At 38.6% G+C, this 18,934-nt stretch overlaps 1 protein-coding gene across 5 annotated transcripts in view; it reads left to right on the forward strand.

Moving 5' to 3' along the window:
* Window positions 1-18,934, forward strand: part of WDR19 (WD repeat domain 19) — a 111,104-nt gene that overhangs the window by 48,481 nt on the left and 43,689 nt on the right. For all 5 annotated transcript variants that reach the window (XR_010338776.1, XM_012474942.2, XM_064366431.1 and 2 more), the window contains 5 exons: window positions 123-327; window positions 3,095-3,254; window positions 3,458-3,568; window positions 8,820-8,929; window positions 14,592-14,649. Coding sequence is in view for 4 of the 5 variants with exons in the window: in XM_012474942.2 (XP_012330365.1) it covers window positions 123-327; window positions 3,095-3,254; window positions 3,458-3,568; window positions 8,820-8,929; window positions 14,592-14,649 (644 nt within the window). In the remaining variant the exon portion in view is untranslated. The remainder of the gene's footprint in view (window positions 1-122; window positions 328-3,094; window positions 3,255-3,457; window positions 3,569-8,819; window positions 8,930-14,591; window positions 14,650-18,934) is intronic.

Here is an 18,934-nt window from a genome sequence, read left to right on the forward strand (position 1 = left end):
TCCCTTTTTTGTATATTCACTGATAAATGAATTTCCCCATTGCAGTAAAATTAAAACATTCCTTTCTGATATTTGTGCTGAGTATTAGTTTTCAGCATTAAGATGTCTGTTTTATAATGTAGGAGCCAAGGTTATTTTGGCTGGTAGCACCAAAGTTCCTTTTGCTCATAAACCTTTGCTGCTATATAATGGAGAGTTGACTTGCCAAACACAGAGTGGAAAAGTAAACAGCATCTACCTTAGCACCCATGGCTTTCTCAACAACTTAAAAGATATGGGGCCAAACGAACTGAGACCAATGCTGGCACAGACTTTAACGCTAAAAAGGTAGGCTTTCAAACACTTCTCTTGGAACTTCTCATTTGCTTTTGTGATTTTAAAGGTCAAATCCTATAATTATTGTATTGCTTTATTCTTTCTCCTTGCAAGAATTTTTTTTTATTTTTTGTAAATGTAGAGATGCAAGTGCAGTTGTACTGCATGGATATAGTGCATATTTTGAAGTCTGGGCTTTTAATGTACCCATCCACAGAATAATGAACATTGTACCCAATAGGTATTATCCCTCAACCCTGTCTCACCATCCCATCTTTTGGAGTTTCCAGTGTCTATTACTCCACCTGTATGTCCATGTGTACCCATCGTTTACCTCCCACTTATCAGTGAGAATATGCAGTTTTTTACTTTGGGGCATTTCACTTAGGATAATGACCTCGAATTCCATCTATATTGCTTCAAAAGACATGATTTCATTCTTTTTTATGGCTGAGTAGTATTCCATGATGTGTATATCTATATATACACACCACTTTTTAAAATTTAGTCATATGTTGATGGCTACTTAGGTTGATTCCATGACTTTGCTATTGTGAATAATGCTTCAGTAAACGTATGAGTGTAGGTGTCTTTTTGATAAAATGTCAAATCCTATTAAATAGATGGAGATAACAGTACTTCCCTTGTTCATTTCACAAGGATATTGTGAGACTCAGATAAGATAGTGAACTGTTTTTATTATGAGTACTTTATTACAAGAAAAGCCCTTAAGAACAAAACAGTTTCTAAGCTTCCAAAGAGCCCAGTTATTGTCAAATCCTAATAAACCTAATTATTTCAACAATATCTTGATTTTATCATAATGAAGTTTGATTTTGCTTTGCTTATAATTTCCTTTTCCTGTTTTTTTTTCTCTTATCTCCTAGAGCCACTGAGAGAATTCCTTTGACGTTCTAATTCCTCCAAGCCTTTCTTAAATGTTGCTGTTTATTGGGGTCTCATGAGTTTCCTTCTCTTCTTATTCTAATTATTCTTCCTAAGTGAATCTCCTCTACTTAACATGGCTTCACATACCACCCATATGAAGCTGACTCTAAAATCTGTGTCTTTACCTTAAACCTGTACTTACACTGCCTACCAGTCATATGTACTTGCAAGTCTATGAGCTCTTCAAACTTGCCCTTTCTAACACTGAACACATCAGTTTCCACAGTCCCCTATTTTCCCTCACTCTAATCACGTATACACATGCCATAACACACACAAACACCAGCTCCTTTTCTCCTCCTGTGTTCCCTTGTCTTTACCCAGGCCATCACTGGAATAATGTGTAATGTAACTAACCACTTCCCAACTGCTCTGTCTGCCAATAGCCTAGTAACAATCTAATCTGTTCCCCACATACTTTTGAAAATATGATTTGACCCTTTCATTTCCCTGCTCAAGATCCTTCAGTGACATCCTATTGCCTTTACAAACAAATCCAAATTCCTAGAGGACCTCACATGACATACTAGGTACTTAATGATTTAAGACCTGCTCAACTGCCTTCACTCAACTCCCTCTCTGTTCCACCAGCTGCTGAAACTGCATATATTTCATGATTCTTCCTGAAATGCCCTTTCTTTCTCTATCTCTGAATGTAGTAACCCCTTGTTCTTCACCCATCACCCATTAGTGGAGCCATCTCCTGCTCCAGGAAGCCTTCCCCGACTTCCCCACTGCCACAGGTAGTCAGTCCTGCTTGGGGTCTTCCTGATGTGTTGCCTCAGAGTCAGGATGCCATATACACGGTGGTTTAGAGCACGTCACCACTTACCTCTGTGTGACTTGGGCTAGTCTTTGAAGCCTCCCTTTCCTAATCTATAAAGAAGAAATAATACTTAGTGGGTCAGGTTATTAGGGTAAGAGAATTTATGCAAAAGACTTAGCACAAAGATTGACCTATTGTACGTACTCAGTGACCTCTGTCATAGTATGTTATAGTCATTTGTTTCCTTGTCTGTCTCTTCCACCTTCCCCAATTGTGATTGCCTTAAGGACAGCAACTGTGGTTGATTTTTGTATCATGTTTCCAAGCATATATCAGAAGCTCGGTAAATGTGTATTGGATGAAAAAAATGGATGGGTGAATAGATAAATGGATGGATAAACAGATAGATGGATGTAACATATTCACTCGTGTAGAGGTTCCACACAAAGTTTAATTGGCATTTATGTTCGTGTGTTAAACCAGAGGTCAGAAAACCTTTTCTGTCATGGGCCAAATAGTAAATATTTCAGGCTTTAAGGGCCATGGGGTCTCTGTTGCAGCTACTCAAGGCGGCTGTTGGAGCATGAAAGCGGCCACAGACAATCCATTGAAGAGTGGGCTGGTGACTGGCTGTGTTCCTCTCAAGCTGTATTTTCAAAACAGCAGCTGACTAGATTTGGCCCATAGTTTGCTGACCCCTGTTTTAAACTTCTAAATTTATAGGAATAGATTACTAATTTTATTAGACTTATGTGAGAACAAAAATAATTTTTATCTATATGTGAAATAAAAAAATAAATGAATAGAATTAATTTAGTTGTTAATTGAACAGGCTGGTTACGGAGAGTAGATTTAGATTAATAAAAATTCAGGGAAAACCACTTATCGGTATAAAAAAGGAAGGAAGCTTAAGTGTTTTTTCATTACTTGCAAATGACAATTACAGGTTAAGAAAGGTTTTAGACAGTTTATCTGGGGTACACTGTTAGATGACATGTAGTCTGAAAATTGCCTAATATGTAGCAAGTGGAGCATTCTGATTAAGCTTATGTACTTACATCCCAGGTTTTCTGATGCTTGGGAATTGTGCAGGATTCTGAATGATGAGGCTGCCTGGAATGAGTTGGCCCAAGCTTGTTTACATCACATGGAAGTGGAGTTTGCAATCCGTGTTTATCGGAGAATTGGAAATGTTGGCATAGTGATGTCCTTGGAACAAATAAAGGTAAACAGCATGTTACAGTCTTATCAAGTTAAGTTTTAAATGCTATTTTAAGTTAAATGCAGTGTAAATTTCTATATTTAATCTTACCTAATTCTTAAACAAGTGAGTTGATAGAACATCACCAGTTCCTACTGATCAAAGTCCTTAAAAAAAAAAAGTTAAACCCTTGTATTTCTTCTCATCAGAATTGCTTTTATTTGTAGGGAATAGAGGACCGAAATCTTTTGGCAGGACATCTTGCCATGTTTACCAATGATTTTAACCTGGCTCAGGACCTGTACCTTGCATCTAGCTGTCCTATTGCTGCCCTGGAGGTATGGCAGCAAATAAGAGTGAAAATGGTGTAAGAGGTATCCAGTGGGAAAAAGGGGAGGGGAAATGGGTGCCAGGTGCAGTGGCTCATGCCTGTAATCCTAGCATTTTGTGAGGCTGAGGTGGGTGGATCGCCTGAGGTCAGGAGTTCAAGACCAGCCTGAACAACATGATGAAACTTCATCTCAACCAAAAATACAGAAATTAGCTGGATGTGGTAACACACGCTTGTAATCCTAGCTCCTCAAGAGGCTGAGACCGGAAAATTGCTTGAACCTGGGAGGCAGAGGTTGCAGCAAACCTGTAATCCCAGCTACTTGGAGGCTGAGGCAGGAGAACCCCTTGAACCTGGGAGGCTGAGGTTACAGTGAGCCAAGATTACACCACTGCACTCCAGCCTAGGTGACAGAGACTCCGTCTCAAAAAAAGGAAAGAACATAAGAAAATGCAAAGGAGGATCACCTCTTCTGTATAATTAAAATTTCTCAGCATAGACACCACAAGCCTTCCCCTTCCTAAAATTCAAACATATCTGTTTAATAACCCCTGAGTACTCACTAATGATAATATGAATCATTATAATCATTAAAATCATAATTCAAAAAAATGTTTATTCTGCATTTTGTGGAGGTATAAACTGCATGGTATTATAACATTACCAAGTGAAATCTAAATGTGTCCAACAAAAACAGATTGCATAAATTACAAAAGCATATAAAGAAAAAATATTACTATTTATTGAGTGCTCACATGGGCCAGGTGCTTTTTCTTTTTTTTTTTTTAAAGGAAGAAAGAAAAAAAAAAAAAGAATGAAGAAGAGGAAGAAAAAGGAAGAGAAAGAGGGAGAGAGAACGGGAGTATTGCTTTATTGCCCAGACTAGAATGCAATCTAGAAATGGGTATTGAAAACCTCTTTTATACCAATAATTGTGCTTAACAATGGAGACAGGAAGGAATAAGGGAAGAAAATAACAAACAAGCAGGCAACCAATATTTCATTTAAACCTATGAAATGCTATGCAATTACTGAGCAGTGATTTACATCCAATTATGTAGTCACTTTTGGAATAGGTGTGATGTGATACTGATAAGAATGTGTGTTTTATGTATTTGAAGTGGAGAGTTCTATAAATGTTTATTAAGTTTACTTGTTCCGGGTCTGAGTTCAAGTCCTGGATGTCCTTGTTAATTTTCTGTCTCGTTAATCTGTCTAATATTGACAAGGTGATGTTACAGTCTCACACTATTATTGTGTGGGAGTCTAAATCTCTTTATAAGTCATTAAGAACTTGTCTAATGTATCTGGGTGCTCCTGTATTGGGTGCGCATATATTTAGGATCGTTAGCTCTTCTTGTTGCATTGATCCTTTTACCATTATGTAATGTCCTACTTTGCCTCTTTTGATCTTTGTTGCTTTAAAGTCTATTTTATCAGAGGCGAGAATTGCAACTCCTACTTTTTATTTATTTATTTATTTTTGCTCTTCGTTTGGTTAGTAAATCTTCCTCCATCCCTTTGTTTTGAGTCTTTGTGTGTCGTTGCATGTGAGATGGGTCTGGATGCAGCATACCGATGGGTTTTGGCTTTTTATCCAATTTGAATAATAATATTTATGAGTTTAATACTGCCATTTGATGCTAGCTGGCTGTTTTGCCCATTAGTTGATGTAAATTCTTCATTATGTTGATGTTCTTTACTTTTTGATGTATTTTTGAAAAGGCTGATACTGGTTGTTCCTATATGTGTAGTGCTTCTTTCAGAAGCTCTTGTAAAGCAGGCCTGGTGGTGGTGAAATCTCTAAGTACTTGCTTGTTCGCAAAAGATTTTATTTTTCCTTCACTTGTAAAGCTTAGTTTGGCTGGATATGAAATTCTGGGTTGAAAATTCTTTTCTTTAAGGATGTTGAATATTAGTCCCCACTCTTTTCTGGCTTGTAGGGTTTCTGCTGAGAGATCTGCTGTAAGTCTGATATGCTTCCCTTTGTGGGTAACCTGACCTTTCTCTCTGGCTGCCCTTAGTATTTTCTCCTTCATTTCAATCCTAATGAATCTGGCGATTATGTGCCTTGGGGTTGGTCTTCTTGAGGAATATCTTTGTGGTGTTCTCTGTATTACCTGGAGTTGAATATTGTCCTGCCTTACTATGTTGGGAAAATTTTCCTGAATAATATCCTGAAGAGTATTTTCCAACTTGGATTCATTCTCTTCGTCACATTCAGGTACACCTATCAAACGTAGATTAGGTCTTTTCACATAGTCCCATATTTCTTGGAAACTTTGCTCGTTCCTTTTTATCCTTTTTTCTCTAATCTTGTCTTCTCATTTTATTTCATTAAGTTGGTCTTCGACCTCTGATATCCTTTCTTCTACTTGATCAATTGGACTGTTAAAACTTGTGCATACTTTGCGAAGTTCTCGTATTGTTTTTCAGCTCCATTAATTCACTTATATTCCTCTCTAAATTGTCTATTCTCGTTACCATTTTGTCAAACCTTTTTTCAAAGTTCCTAGTTTCTTTGTATTGGGTTAGAACAAGTTCTTTTAATTCACAGAAGTGTCTTATCATCCACCTTTTGAAGCCTACTTCTGTTAATGGAACGCACTCATTCTCCATCAGGACTTGTTCCATTGCTGATGAGGAACTCTGATCCCCTGTAGAGGGAGAGGCGTTCTGATTTTGAGTATTCTCTGCCTTTTTAGGCTGGTTTCTTCCCTTCATTATAAATTTATCCCTCTGTCGTCTTTGTAATTACCGACTTTCTAATTAGGTCTCTGAGTGGACGTCCAACTTGTTGATTCCCAGTGCCGAAATCTGAGCAATTCACTGCGCCAGCCAAAACAGTGGTGTTAAGATTGATGGTGCTTTTCTGCCTGGGAATCTCCGGTCTGGCTCCCTTCTTGAGTCCATCCTTCAATCAGCTGAATAGGCAACTCTACCTTCCCGGAGCTCCAAACATCGGCCAAAAGGAGACCCAGTCCCGCTTACTCTGCACCAAGAACCGCCACGCCGAGGCGCCAGCAAAACCGCCACACTGGCCACAAGAGTTGTGCTGGCGACCCGCAGGGCTCCTCCACTGGGAATCTCCTGGTCTGTGAGCAACAAAAATTCATCTGAAAGTGTGGCATCCTCTCGTTCTCTGCGCTTTCACTGGGAGCTACAATCCCGAGCTGCTAGTGATCAGCCATCTTGGATCTCTCTCTCGGGCCAAGTGCTTTTCTAAGCACTTAACTTATATTAACTCATTTAACCCTCACAACAGTCCTATGAGATAGGATTGTTTTTTCTGTTTTCCAGATGGGAAAACTGAAGCACATTTATCCTTATTGTATGAAATTCTGTTGTGTATTAAGAGATGAGCTAAGGACTAGTGTACCATCACTGGTTTCCCAGAGGTGAGCATTGCAGGAGAGGGCCTAGAGCAGGATGAAGGACCTAGTTAGTTCAAGGGCAGAGAAGGAGGGAAGTGTGGCAATATAGACTAGCAGTGAGGAGCATGGACTTCACAATCAGACGTGTCTGGGTTCAAATTCTAGCTCTGTGCAACCTTTGACAAGTTATTTAACCTTTCTGAGCCCTAGGTCCTATTTCTTTAAAGTAGGAATAATACCTAGCCCATGGGATAGTTGTAAAGATTTAAAAGTGAGAGTGAGATCTTTTAGCTCAATGCCTGATCAATAGTAAAGACACATTATTAGCTATTATAATTATTAATATTATTTCACCTGAAACTGGCATTTCTTTTTTTTTTTTTTTTTTTGAGACAGTTTCGCTCTTGTCGCCAGGCTGGAGTGCTATGGTGCGATCTCGGCTCACTGCAACCTCCACCTCCTGGGTTCAAGTGATTCTCCTGTCTCAGCTTCCCAGGTAGCTGGGATTACAGGTGCCTGCCACAATGCCCAGCTAATTTTTATATTTTTGGTAGAGACAGGGTTTCATCATGTTGGCCAGTTGGTCTCAAACTCCTGACCTCAGGCGATCCACCTGCCTCAGCCTCCCAAAGTGCTGGGATTACAGGTGTGAGCCACCATGCCAACCTGAAACTGGCATTTCTACAACTATGTAAAAGAGGTTGTTTTGAAAGCATTTGTTATTAATTTTACAACTTTCCTTTTACAAATCATTTTATAGCAATTTTTCGTTTTTAAATTTGAAGTGAACTAAAATTAATTTTGTTTTAAGAAAAATTTAGGTAATTTTACAGTATTATTTAAGATAATTGGGACACCCTGAGAAGTTTTCAAAACTTGGATTAGTACTCACTGAAATAGGAATATGGCTGCAATGACCGTAGGGAAAATGTCATCTCAAGTCCTCTGCATTTAGCTGTGGGCACTTGTCATGTGCGGCTAGACTTGGAAAGGATTTGAGGTAATGGATTGGTAATAGAGAGGGGTGACAACTCTTTAACCTCACTTTGAAAGCTGATGAGTTAACCAGTTAAAGAGTTCAGAGACAGAGCCCTACTGCCCAGCTCTGTCATGTACTAATTATGCAACCTAATGTACAGACAAGCCTCTCTCTGCCTCAGTTTCTGGATCTCTAAAATGGATACAAGAAAGTGTTAATACATTGCAAAAGGGTAGTCATGAAAGATGAATAAACTAATCCCCTAGAACAGTATCTGACTGATAATAACACTTGAAAAATGTTAGCTATTACTGTTTATGAAGTGTGAATAAAGTGAGGAATGAACTTTAAAAAAAATTCTTTAATGATTAGTTTATACTTGGAATTATGTACAAGGCATAGATAAAACACAGGAACTAGGAAGAAAGACATTTACATTTTAGTTATGTTTGCTATTACTCATGTTGTGATATAGCTTCAGATTTTCTAATAAAAACACACCAATTCCTATAGCAAAGTGTTCTCAACTTTTTAAAATCACCACCTTCTAAAGATAAAAATTGACTTTAATTTAATTGATTAAGTTAATTTGGTTACTCCCTGCTGAGAAAAATTAAATACTAAGGACTAAGATTTTGTTAGGTAAGATTGAGTTTTGGAGGGCCACAAACCATTGTAATAGCTAAGATTTTTTGGCCCCTCCAAGAATCAGTTTTTGCCTCCCTCACAACTCTATCAACCTTATTGAGAATGCATGATATAGTAATATATTCTCATTGTGAAGTTCAAGCTTTGTTATTTAAACAAAAAGCTTTTATAATTAGTTTTATTAAAACTGGCTCTTTGTGGTAACTTTGCAAAATAATTTTGCTCATTTGAAATTAAGGCCTTTCTCTTCTTAACAGATGAGAAGGGATTTACAGCATTGGGACAGTGCTCTACAACTGGCAAAGCGTTTGGCCCCAGACCAGATACCTTTTATATCAAAAGAATATGCTATTCAGCTTGAATTCGCGTAAGTCTTTGTTTTTATACATTTCAGTCAGTAGCTAATAACTGCAAATATCTTCAGTTTGAAACTTCAATTAATGATAAGCTTTTCCATTTTTAATAATTTCTTTTTAGGGAAAAAACTATATTAATTGTATATCTGAAAAATGTTTTTTCTAACTAATGACGTCTTATCCATGCATTATCCACTTGAAGTTTTCAGCATCAAAATCTAAGTCTAGATCTAAGCTGTTTCTGCATTTAGAATCTAAATATTATTATTATTATTATTATTAATAGAGACAGGATCTCTCTCTGTTACCAAGGCCAGAGTGCTGTGGAGTGATCATAGCTAACTGCAGCCTCACACTCTTGTGCTCAAGTGATCCTCCCATCTCAACCTCCCGAGTAGCTGGGCACCACAATGCCTGGCTAATTTTTAAATTTTTTTTTTTTAAATTTTTAGAGAGCTAGGGTCTCACCATCTTGATCAGGCCAGTCTCCTGGGCTCAAGTGATCCTCCCAACTCAGCCTCCCAAAGTGCTAGGATTATAAGCATGAGCCACTACATATTATTTTTAATCACATGTGGCCATCAGCAACTATGCATAGCATCACACTGCTTTTCCTAACTTATGTTCATGGTCCTGACCTCCTTTAATACTTTGAAGATTTGCTCTGTAATTTCAAACCATAGTGAAAAACTCCAGTGTTTGGTCTACATTTTCTATTTGCTTAGAATTATAGTTTTTTCTAACAAAAGTAGACAAATGGGACTTAATTAAACTAAAAAGCTTCAACACAGCAAAAGAAACAATCAACAGAGCAAACAGACAACCTACAGAATGGGAAAAAATATTACCAAACTGTGCATCCAACAAAGAGCAAATATCCAGAATCTGCAGGGAACTCAAACAACTCAACAAGAAAAAAGCAAACAACCCCATTAAAAAGTGGGCAAAGGACATAAACAGACATTTTTCAAAAGAAAACATATAAGCAGCCAACAAACATATGAAAAAATGCTCAATATCATTAATCATCAGAGAAATGCAAATTAAAACCACAATGAAATACCGTCTTATGCCAGTCAGAATAGCTATTATTAAAAAGTCTAAAAATAAATGTTGGTAAGGATGTGGAGAAAAGGGAATGCTTATATACTGTTAATAGGAATGTAAATTAGTAGTACCTTTATGGAAAACAGTATGGAGATTTCTCAAAGAACTAAAACTAGAACTACCATTCGATCCAGCAATCCCACTGATGAGTGTATATCCAAAGGGAAAGAAATCATTATATCAAAAAGATACCTGTACTCATATGTTTATTGCAACCCTATTCATAATAGTGAAGGTAAGGAATCAACCTAAGTGTCCATCAGTGGAGCATTAAAGAAAAAATGTGGTATACAGACACACACACATATATACACACACACAGGCACACACGCACACACCATAGAATACTACTCAGCCATTAAAAAAAAGTATGAATTGTGTCTTTTGTGGCAACATGGGTGGAACTGGAGGCCAAAGGTAATTAACTCAGAAAGTCAAATACTGCATGTTCTCACTCATAAGTGGGAGCTCAACCATGGGTACACAAGGACATAGAGAGAGGAATAATAGACAGCAGAGACTCCAAAAAGTGGGAGGGTGGATGAGGGTTGAAAAATTACCCACTGGGTACAGTGTTCACTATTCAGGTATGGCTACACTAAAAGCCCAGACTTTACCACTACCCAATATATGCATGCAAAGACCTGCACTTGTACCTCACACATGCATAATTTTTTTAACTAAATGATGTTTTTAATTATACTTTTTTCTCTTTTGAGTTGCATGTGTATGAAAATTAGACAGTTGATGTTGCAATTCAAGCCAAAAACTCTTCCCAGGAGGATATTGAGTGCTTGAGTAATAGTCCTTTATGATGCATGACTAGGAGTCACAAATCTCTCTTACCTTTGGAAATTCCATAATCTATTCTGAGAACTTTAGAATTTTCTAGTGTTCTTAATTGCTAGACCCTCTTCATTGTCAATAGTCTTAATTGACAGACTATATCTTTGTATTGCAGTGTTGCATCAAAGTGTAATTTTAGAGGCATTTAGGATCCAGTTTTAAGTTAACATTCAGCCATGGTTGGTGCTACCAATGCAAATATCTGCAGAGAAAATAAATGAATAATTTATTTGCAAATATAAGTTCATAAATGTATGTGTAATGACAACTGGACAATTTCTTTTGACATTTATTATGATATATTCCAACATTCAAAAATACTAAAATATGGAAAAAGATTAGTCTTTAAACAAAGAAAATATAGCTGTAACACTTGATTTTTTTTCTAAAAACATTTTTACCTAGTTCTACCTTACTGTCATACAGACTTTGGAGTCATTGAGAATACTGACACACAAATTCATGTTGCAGGAGTTATTCTATCAAAAAGTACTCTTTGGACCAGCCATGGTGGCTCATGCCTGTAATCCTAGCACTTTGAGAGGCCAAGGCAGGAAGACTGCTTGAGCTCAGGAGTTTGAGACCAGCCTAGACAACATGAGAACTTGTCTCTACCAAAAAGAAAAAAAGTTACCAGGCCTCGGGGTCACTGTGACTGCAGTCCCAGCTATTAGAGAGGCTGAGGTGGGAGGATCACTTGAGCCCAGAAGGTTGAGGCTGCTGTGAGCTGTGATCACACCATTACATACCAGCCTAGGCAATGGAGCAAGACCCTGTCTCAAAAAAAGAAGTACCGTTTTATTTCTAACCATGAGATCTTATTTCAGATTTTCTATTATACAGATTAAAAACGTTTTAGAGATTTTATTTCTTCTTTTTTTTTCTTTTAAGACAGAGTCTCTGTCACCCAGGCTGGAGTGCAATGATGTGATCTGGGCTGACTGCAACCTCCGCCCCGCCCCTAGGTTCAAGTGATTCTCCTGCTTCAGCCTCTTGAGTAGCTGGAATTATAGGTGCCTGCCACCACACCTGGCTAATTTTTGTATTTTTAGTAGAGACAGGGTTTCACCATCTTGGCCAGGCTGGTCTTGAACTCCTGTGATACACCACCCTCGGCCTCCCAAAGTGCTGGAATTACAGGTGTGAGCCACTGCGCCTGGCCGAGATTTTATTTCTTCTTAATTAATCTTGATTTCAGTTTGCCACATTTCTGTTTCTTAGAAATGCATATACCAAAAAATGCATGTTAGACTCTTAGTACACGAGACAAGAGACACGGCCCCAGTGCCCTGGCCTTGTGTCTGCATCCTAAGGATAACTGAGTCTTAGAATATAAAACTTCTGTGCTAAGAAGAAAAGATGATCCACCATGTCCTGTCAGAGTACAGACACCCCAGTGAGCCCTGGGACCATCCAGAACACTCCGATTTTCACTTCCTTCAGGAAAACTGAAGTTTTACAATGAATTCTCAAACTTGTCTCATTGTGGTCAGATGAACTGAGGTCAGTTGAAAGCCTGTGTGTTGTTGTTTCTAACCCTTTCTGCTCACCACTTGACCATGAAGCCACTGATTCTCAAAGTTTTCACTGATACTCGTATGCAGATCTTTGGACCCTAACTTACACACACCCCAGCCCCAACAGTCTGAAGGAATTTCCTTGTGATAATAGGAAGTAACCTACATATGGTGAATTGTCATCAATACCTGAGTAGCCACCAGCTACTGACTTTGACACTTAAGACCCTAGGCCTGTGTTCAGTTTCAACAGTCTGTTTCATTATGCATCCAAGACCATCATTAGGTCAAAGCAGGGCCCGTCTATCAAGTCTGAGTGGGATTTAAGTCTGGGATTAAACTAATGAGCTAGTTCCATATGAGAGCTTCAAAATAAAATAATAAATAATCCAGTGAGCTAAAATAACGTAAAAATAAAATGAGAGTTCAAAAGAATTCATTTAGCTTGCCCAAGGAAAACCTCAGGCTCCTGTAGGAGGAACTGTCAACTCAGTTGATTCCTATTCTCAGGAGACATCCAGCTCAGTTATGTAATCAGGTCCATATTAGAAATTTCCACTTAGGATCATTGCTGACTGTGAAGTCCTAGGCTGTCCAAAAGAAAGTTCTCAATTGCAGAACAACTTCTTTTCCAAAAATGTCCCTGTACATTTAATAGATGAGGAAAGTGAATGAGGCTTAGAGAGGTTTAATAATTTGCCTAAGCCGATAAAGTAATGATAACACAGATCTTAAATCATGCCATTTCAGAGCTGATTCATTTATTCTGGAGGTGATAGTTTCTTGGAGGAAGATGGATCCCAAAAAGTATCTTAGGCAAATCACTGACTCATTTGTCCCAAACATAAAAATAAATTGAGCTGGGTGCAGTGGCTCACGCCTGTAATCCCAGCACTTTGGGAGGCTGAGGCAGGCTAATCACTAGGTCAGGAGATCGAGACCATCCTGGCTAACATGGTGAAACCCCATCTCTACTAAAAATACAAAAACTTAGCTGGGCATGGTGGCACACGCCTGTAGTCCCAGCTACTTGGGAGTCTGAGGCAGGACAATTGCTTGAACCCAGGAAGCAGAGGTTGCAGTGAGCTGAGATCGCACCACTGCACTCCAGCCTGGGTGACAAAGTGAGACTCTGTCTCAAAAATATATGTATATATATATAAATTAAAATTTTAAAAGTCTTCTATATATGCAGATCCATGTTAGCATCAGTCACGGGAAGGGAATATTATTTATGTCATGTATATTAATACTTTTTCTCAGTGTAAGAACAAGGGCCCTCAGTACTGTAATCCCCAATGTATTCCTCCACTTCTACCCTTAACAAATTGACAGCCCTCCAGATTGTCTCAATATATATTCTTGTAAATATTGGGCCTTTGGGAAAAAAATGTGTTTTATGGTCACATGATTGTCATTTAGTGCCCCAAATGAAATAACCAACAGTATCCAGTAAAATTAATGTAGCTCCTTATCAGGAAAAATAGCTAACACATGCTAGGCTTAATACTTAGGTGATGGGTTGATAGGTGCAGCAAACCACCATGGGACACGTTTACCTATGTAACAAACCTGCATATCCTGCACATGTACCCTGGAATTTAAAAAGAAAATTAACGTAGCTCCTCAAAATGCCTAGCATACCACACAGTTATGCTATACAGTAAGTACCTTACAATATAGCATAACCCAGCTTAATAATTACTTTTAAAATAGCAAGATAATGAAGGACCGCACTTTGAAAGAATGCATCTGTTGTGTTCCACATCTTTTGTGAGCTTAAGCAACTTAGTAACAAAGATTATCTTGTACATCTTGTATTTGTAAATCGGTCTACTACTCCCTAGTGGGTTAAGCCTCTAATCCCAGCACTTTGGGAGGCCGAGGTGGTAGATCATTTGAGCCCAGGAGTTCAAGACCAGCCTTGGCAACATAGTCAGACCTTGCCTCTGCAAAAAATTTTTTAAAAATTTGGCAGGCATGGTGGCGCATGCCTGTAGTCTCAACTACTCAGGAGGCGCTGGAGGATCACTTGAGCCAGTGAGGTCGTGTCTACAGTGAGCTGTGATTGCGCCACTGCACTCCAGGCTGGGCAACAGAGTGAGACCCTGTCTCACTTAAAAAAAAAAAAAAAAGGAAAAAATCTGGTATATGTAAATAAAATTCTAAAATATGTATTAAAATTTACTCATTTTTCTTTCAGGGGTGATTATGTAAATGCTTTGGCTCATTATGAGAAAGGAATAACAGGTGATAATAAGGTAACCTTGGATAAAGATAAGATATGCCTAATTATCTCTGGGTTCATTTTCAGTTTCATTTTTAAAAATCATGGTCTTGCCGGGCGCGGTGGCTCACGCCTGTAATCCCAGCACTTTGGGAGGCTGAGGCGGGTGGATCACGAGGTCAAGAGATCGAGACCATCCAGGTCAACAAGGTGAAACCCCGTCTCTACTAAAAAAATACAAAAATTAGCTGGGCATGGTGGCACGTGCCTGTAATCCCAGCTACTCAGGAGGCTGAGGCAGGAGAATTGCCTGAACCCAGGAGGCGGAGGTTGCGGTGAGCCGAGATCGCGCCATTGCACTCCAGCCTGGGTAACAAGAGCGAAACTCCGTCTCAAAAAAAAAGAAAAAAAAAAAAAAATCATCGTCTTATTTGTATTGTATTTAGTATCTAGCAGGTGAGCCTTTTTTTTCAGTTTACTAACAACCTTCCAAGGAAAGGCTAAAACACTTTGGCTTTTAAAAACTGATAGTGACAATATTTTTATCAGTCTGATAAGTTTTACATTCTTAATATAAATCTAATTAAAGTTGGGAATAAGATTTTTATCCTTTGTTACTTACGAGCTATGATTTTCGTAAAGTTTTTCCTTTTGCTGTTTTTAAAAGTTTCAGTAATCATTTTGAAAGTGAATTCCCAATCAATAAAAGTTTGTACTTTCATTTCTTTCTCATGCTATATCTTTTAAGATGACCCTGGAAAGCATGACCCACTGTACTACTTCATTTTCCCATCCCAGAATTCTAGCTAAGATTTAGGCTAAGAGCAGTAGCTCACGCCTGTACTCCCAGCAGTTTGGGAGGCCGAGGAGGGTGGATCATGAGGTCAGGAGTTCGAGACCAGCCTGACCAACATGGTGAAACCCTGTCTCTACTAAAAATACAAAAATTAGCTGGGCATGGTGGCACAGGAGGCTGAGGCAGGAGAATCACTTGAACCCAGGAGGCAGAGGTTGCAGTGAGCTGAGCTCAAGCTATTGCACTCCATCCTGGGCAACAGAGTGAGATGCCATCTCAAAAAAAAAAAAAGCTACGATTCATAATAATAATTGCTGTTTTGAAGTTAGGTGATGTCTTGCAAAGGTTGAAAATCTTTTTACTTTCTGTTTTATATGTATCATTTTTATTACAAAAGTAATACAACCTCATGATCGCTAATTTGAAAAAATCACCAAAATATGTTAACATGAAAAGCGAGTCCAGGCCAGCCTGGCTAACATGGTGAAACCCCATCTCTACTGAAAATACAAAAATTAGCCAGCTGTGTTGGTGGACACCTATAATCCCAGCTACTCAGGAGGCTGAGGCAGGGAGAATCACTTGAACCCAGGAGGCGAAGGTTGCAGTGAGTCGAGATTGAGCCATTGCACTCCAGCCTGGGCGACAGAGTGAGACTCTGTTTCAAAAAAAAAAGGAAAAAAAAGTGAGTCCAGGGCCAGGCGCCGTGGCTCACGCTGGTAATCCCAGCACTTTGGGAGGCTGAGGCCAGCAGATCATCTTAGACCAGGAGTCAGAGACCAGCCTGGCCAACCTGGTTAACCCCATCTCTACTAAAAATACAAAATTAGCCAGGTGTGGTGGCACACGCCTATAATCCTAGCTACTCAGGAAGCTGAGGCAGGAGAATCACTTGAACCTGGGAGGCAGAGATTGAAGTGAGCTAAGACTGCACCATTGCATTCCAGCCTGGGTGACAAGAGGGAGACTCCATCTCAAAAAAAAAAAAAAAAAAAAGGTCCAATATTCTCTCCTCCATCCACATCCATTAACTACTGTTAATGATTTTACATATTTCCATCCAGAAGCTCTTCTAAGCATACATGTAACATGATTTTTTTTCTTTTTACCAAAAATGAAATCATTCATTTCCATTCACTCAGCAAAGATCATTGAGAATTCACTCTGTGCAATGCAGCATTTTGCTTTCTTCATGACCTTTCCAAATCAATACCTATGAATCTGTCTCAATCTTTTTTTTGAGACGGGGTCTTATTCTATTGCACATGCTGAATGCAGTGGTAGGATCATAGCTCACTGCAGCCTCAAATTCCTGGCTTAAGTGATCCTCCTGCCCCAGCCTCCATATTAGCTGGACTACTGGTACATGCCACCATGCCCATATAATTTTTTTATTTTTATTTTTGTAGAGACAGGGTCTCAGTCTGTCTCCCAGGCTGGCGTGTAGTGGCATAATCATAGTTTACTGAAGCTTCAAACTCCTGACCTAAAGCCATCCTTTCTCCTTAGCTTCCCTAAGCACTGGGATTACAGGTGTGAGCCACCATACCCAGCCTGTCTTAATCTTTTAAGAGATTCTAATATTCCATTGTTTGGGTATACTGTAATTTTTTTTTATCCACTACCCTATTGAAATATAGTTGTGGGATTTTTTCTATAATCAGAAATACTACAAGCCAGACACAATGGCTCATGCTAGTAATACCAACACTTTGGGAGGCCAAGGTAGGAAGAATGCTTGACACCAGAAGTTCAAGACCAGCCTGGACAACAAACCAACACCCCCATCTCTACAAATTTATTTGTTTATTTTTCTTTTGGAAACAGTCTCTCACTGTGTCGCCCAGGCTGGAATGCAGTGGTGCAATCCTGGCTAACTGCAACCTTTACCTCCCGGGTTCAAGTGATTCTCGTACCTCAGCCTCCCAAGTAGCTGAGATTACAGGCATGTACTACCATATTTTGGCTAATTTTTGCATTTTTAGTAGAGATGTGGTTTCGCCATGTTAGCCAGGCTGGTCTTGAACTCCTGGCCTCAAGTGATCCACCCACCTCTGCCTCCCAAAGTGCTTCAATGATAGACTTGAGCCACCGCACCTGGCTCATCTCTACAAATTCCTAAATAAAAAATTCGCTGGGTGTGGTAGCATCGCATCACTGCACTCCAGCCTAGGCAAGAGAACAAGACCCAGTCTCTTTAAAAAAAAAAAAACAACTTTTTAAAATTAAAAATAAAAAGTAAAAATTTAAATTAATTTTTTAAATCACTGAAGTGAATATTCTACCTAGTACATGTATCTTTAACTACCTATGATAGTATTTCTTATAAGTGGGATATCTAGGTCATAAAGTGTACTTTTCATTTTTGACATTGCTCAATTGCTGTTCAAAAGAAATTGTAATAATTCACACACACTCTCCATGTATGATAGTGTCCACTTCCCCCACATTCTCAGCAAAACTAAATGTTATGACTTATTTTATCTCTACCAATTTTATAAGCAAAAAAAGATATTTTATGTATATTTGATTATTGGTGAAGTAGAGCTTGTTTTTATTTATTTATTGGTCAATTGTATTTTGTTTCCACTTGTGTTTTTTTTTTTTTTTGAGACAGAGTGTCACTCTGTTGCCACGCTGGAGTGCAGTGGCGAGATCTCAGCTCACTGCAACCTCCACCTCCCAAGTTCAAGTGATTCTCCTGCCTCAGCCTCCTGAGTAGCTGGGATTATAGGCATGCATGCACCACCACGCCCGACTAATTTTTGTATTTTTAGTAGAGACAGGTTTCACCATCTTGGCCATGCTGGTCTTGAACTCCTGACCTCATGATCCACCTGCCTCGGCCTCCCAAAGTGCTGGGATTACAGGCGTGAGCCACTGTGCCCTGCCTCCACTTGTATTTTTTTAATGAATTGTCTGATCAAATCCTTTGCTCATTTATCTCTTGGGTTTTTGACATTTTCTTTGTCTGGCTATATTAATTTTAGTTCATTCTTTATCTGTACTGTGAAATACAGTAACTTCTAGCCACCTGTGTCTATGTAATTTATTTAAAATTAAATAAAATTTAAAATTCAATTCCTCTGTTGCACTAGCCCTATTTCAAATGCCCAGTAGCTACCATATTGGACAGGGTAGATATAGAACCTTTCTGTCATCACAGAAAGTTTTACTAGACATGCTGCTTTAGATAAAATACAATCTGACATTACATTTTACTAGTAGAGATTAGTTATTCGACAAGTTTTTTAGCTGTCTTTGGTATATCTTTAATGAATTTAGCAATTACTAAAGAAAGTTTTTATGTTTAATCATGCCTCATAGAGAAATCTTCCATTTGATAAATGGTTTTCTTCTTAGTTTTATTGATGGCATTCATGCTATACAGCAGTATTTACTTCTTACATAAAATTTTATACCAAAAAGACAAGGGATAGTAAAAATTTGGTCTTAAGCATAAAGTTGATATAGACTTTCACAGAACAAAATATAATTTTGTAATAGGTGGTTTAAAAAAGAC

The sequence above is a fragment of the Aotus nancymaae genome, unplaced genomic scaffold (assembly GCF_030222135.1).
Source record: "Aotus nancymaae isolate 86718 unplaced genomic scaffold, 86718_ANA_hifiasm-v0.15.2.pri h1tg000006l, whole genome shotgun sequence".
Taxonomy (NCBI): Eukaryota; Metazoa; Chordata; class Mammalia; order Primates; family Aotidae; genus Aotus; species Aotus nancymaae.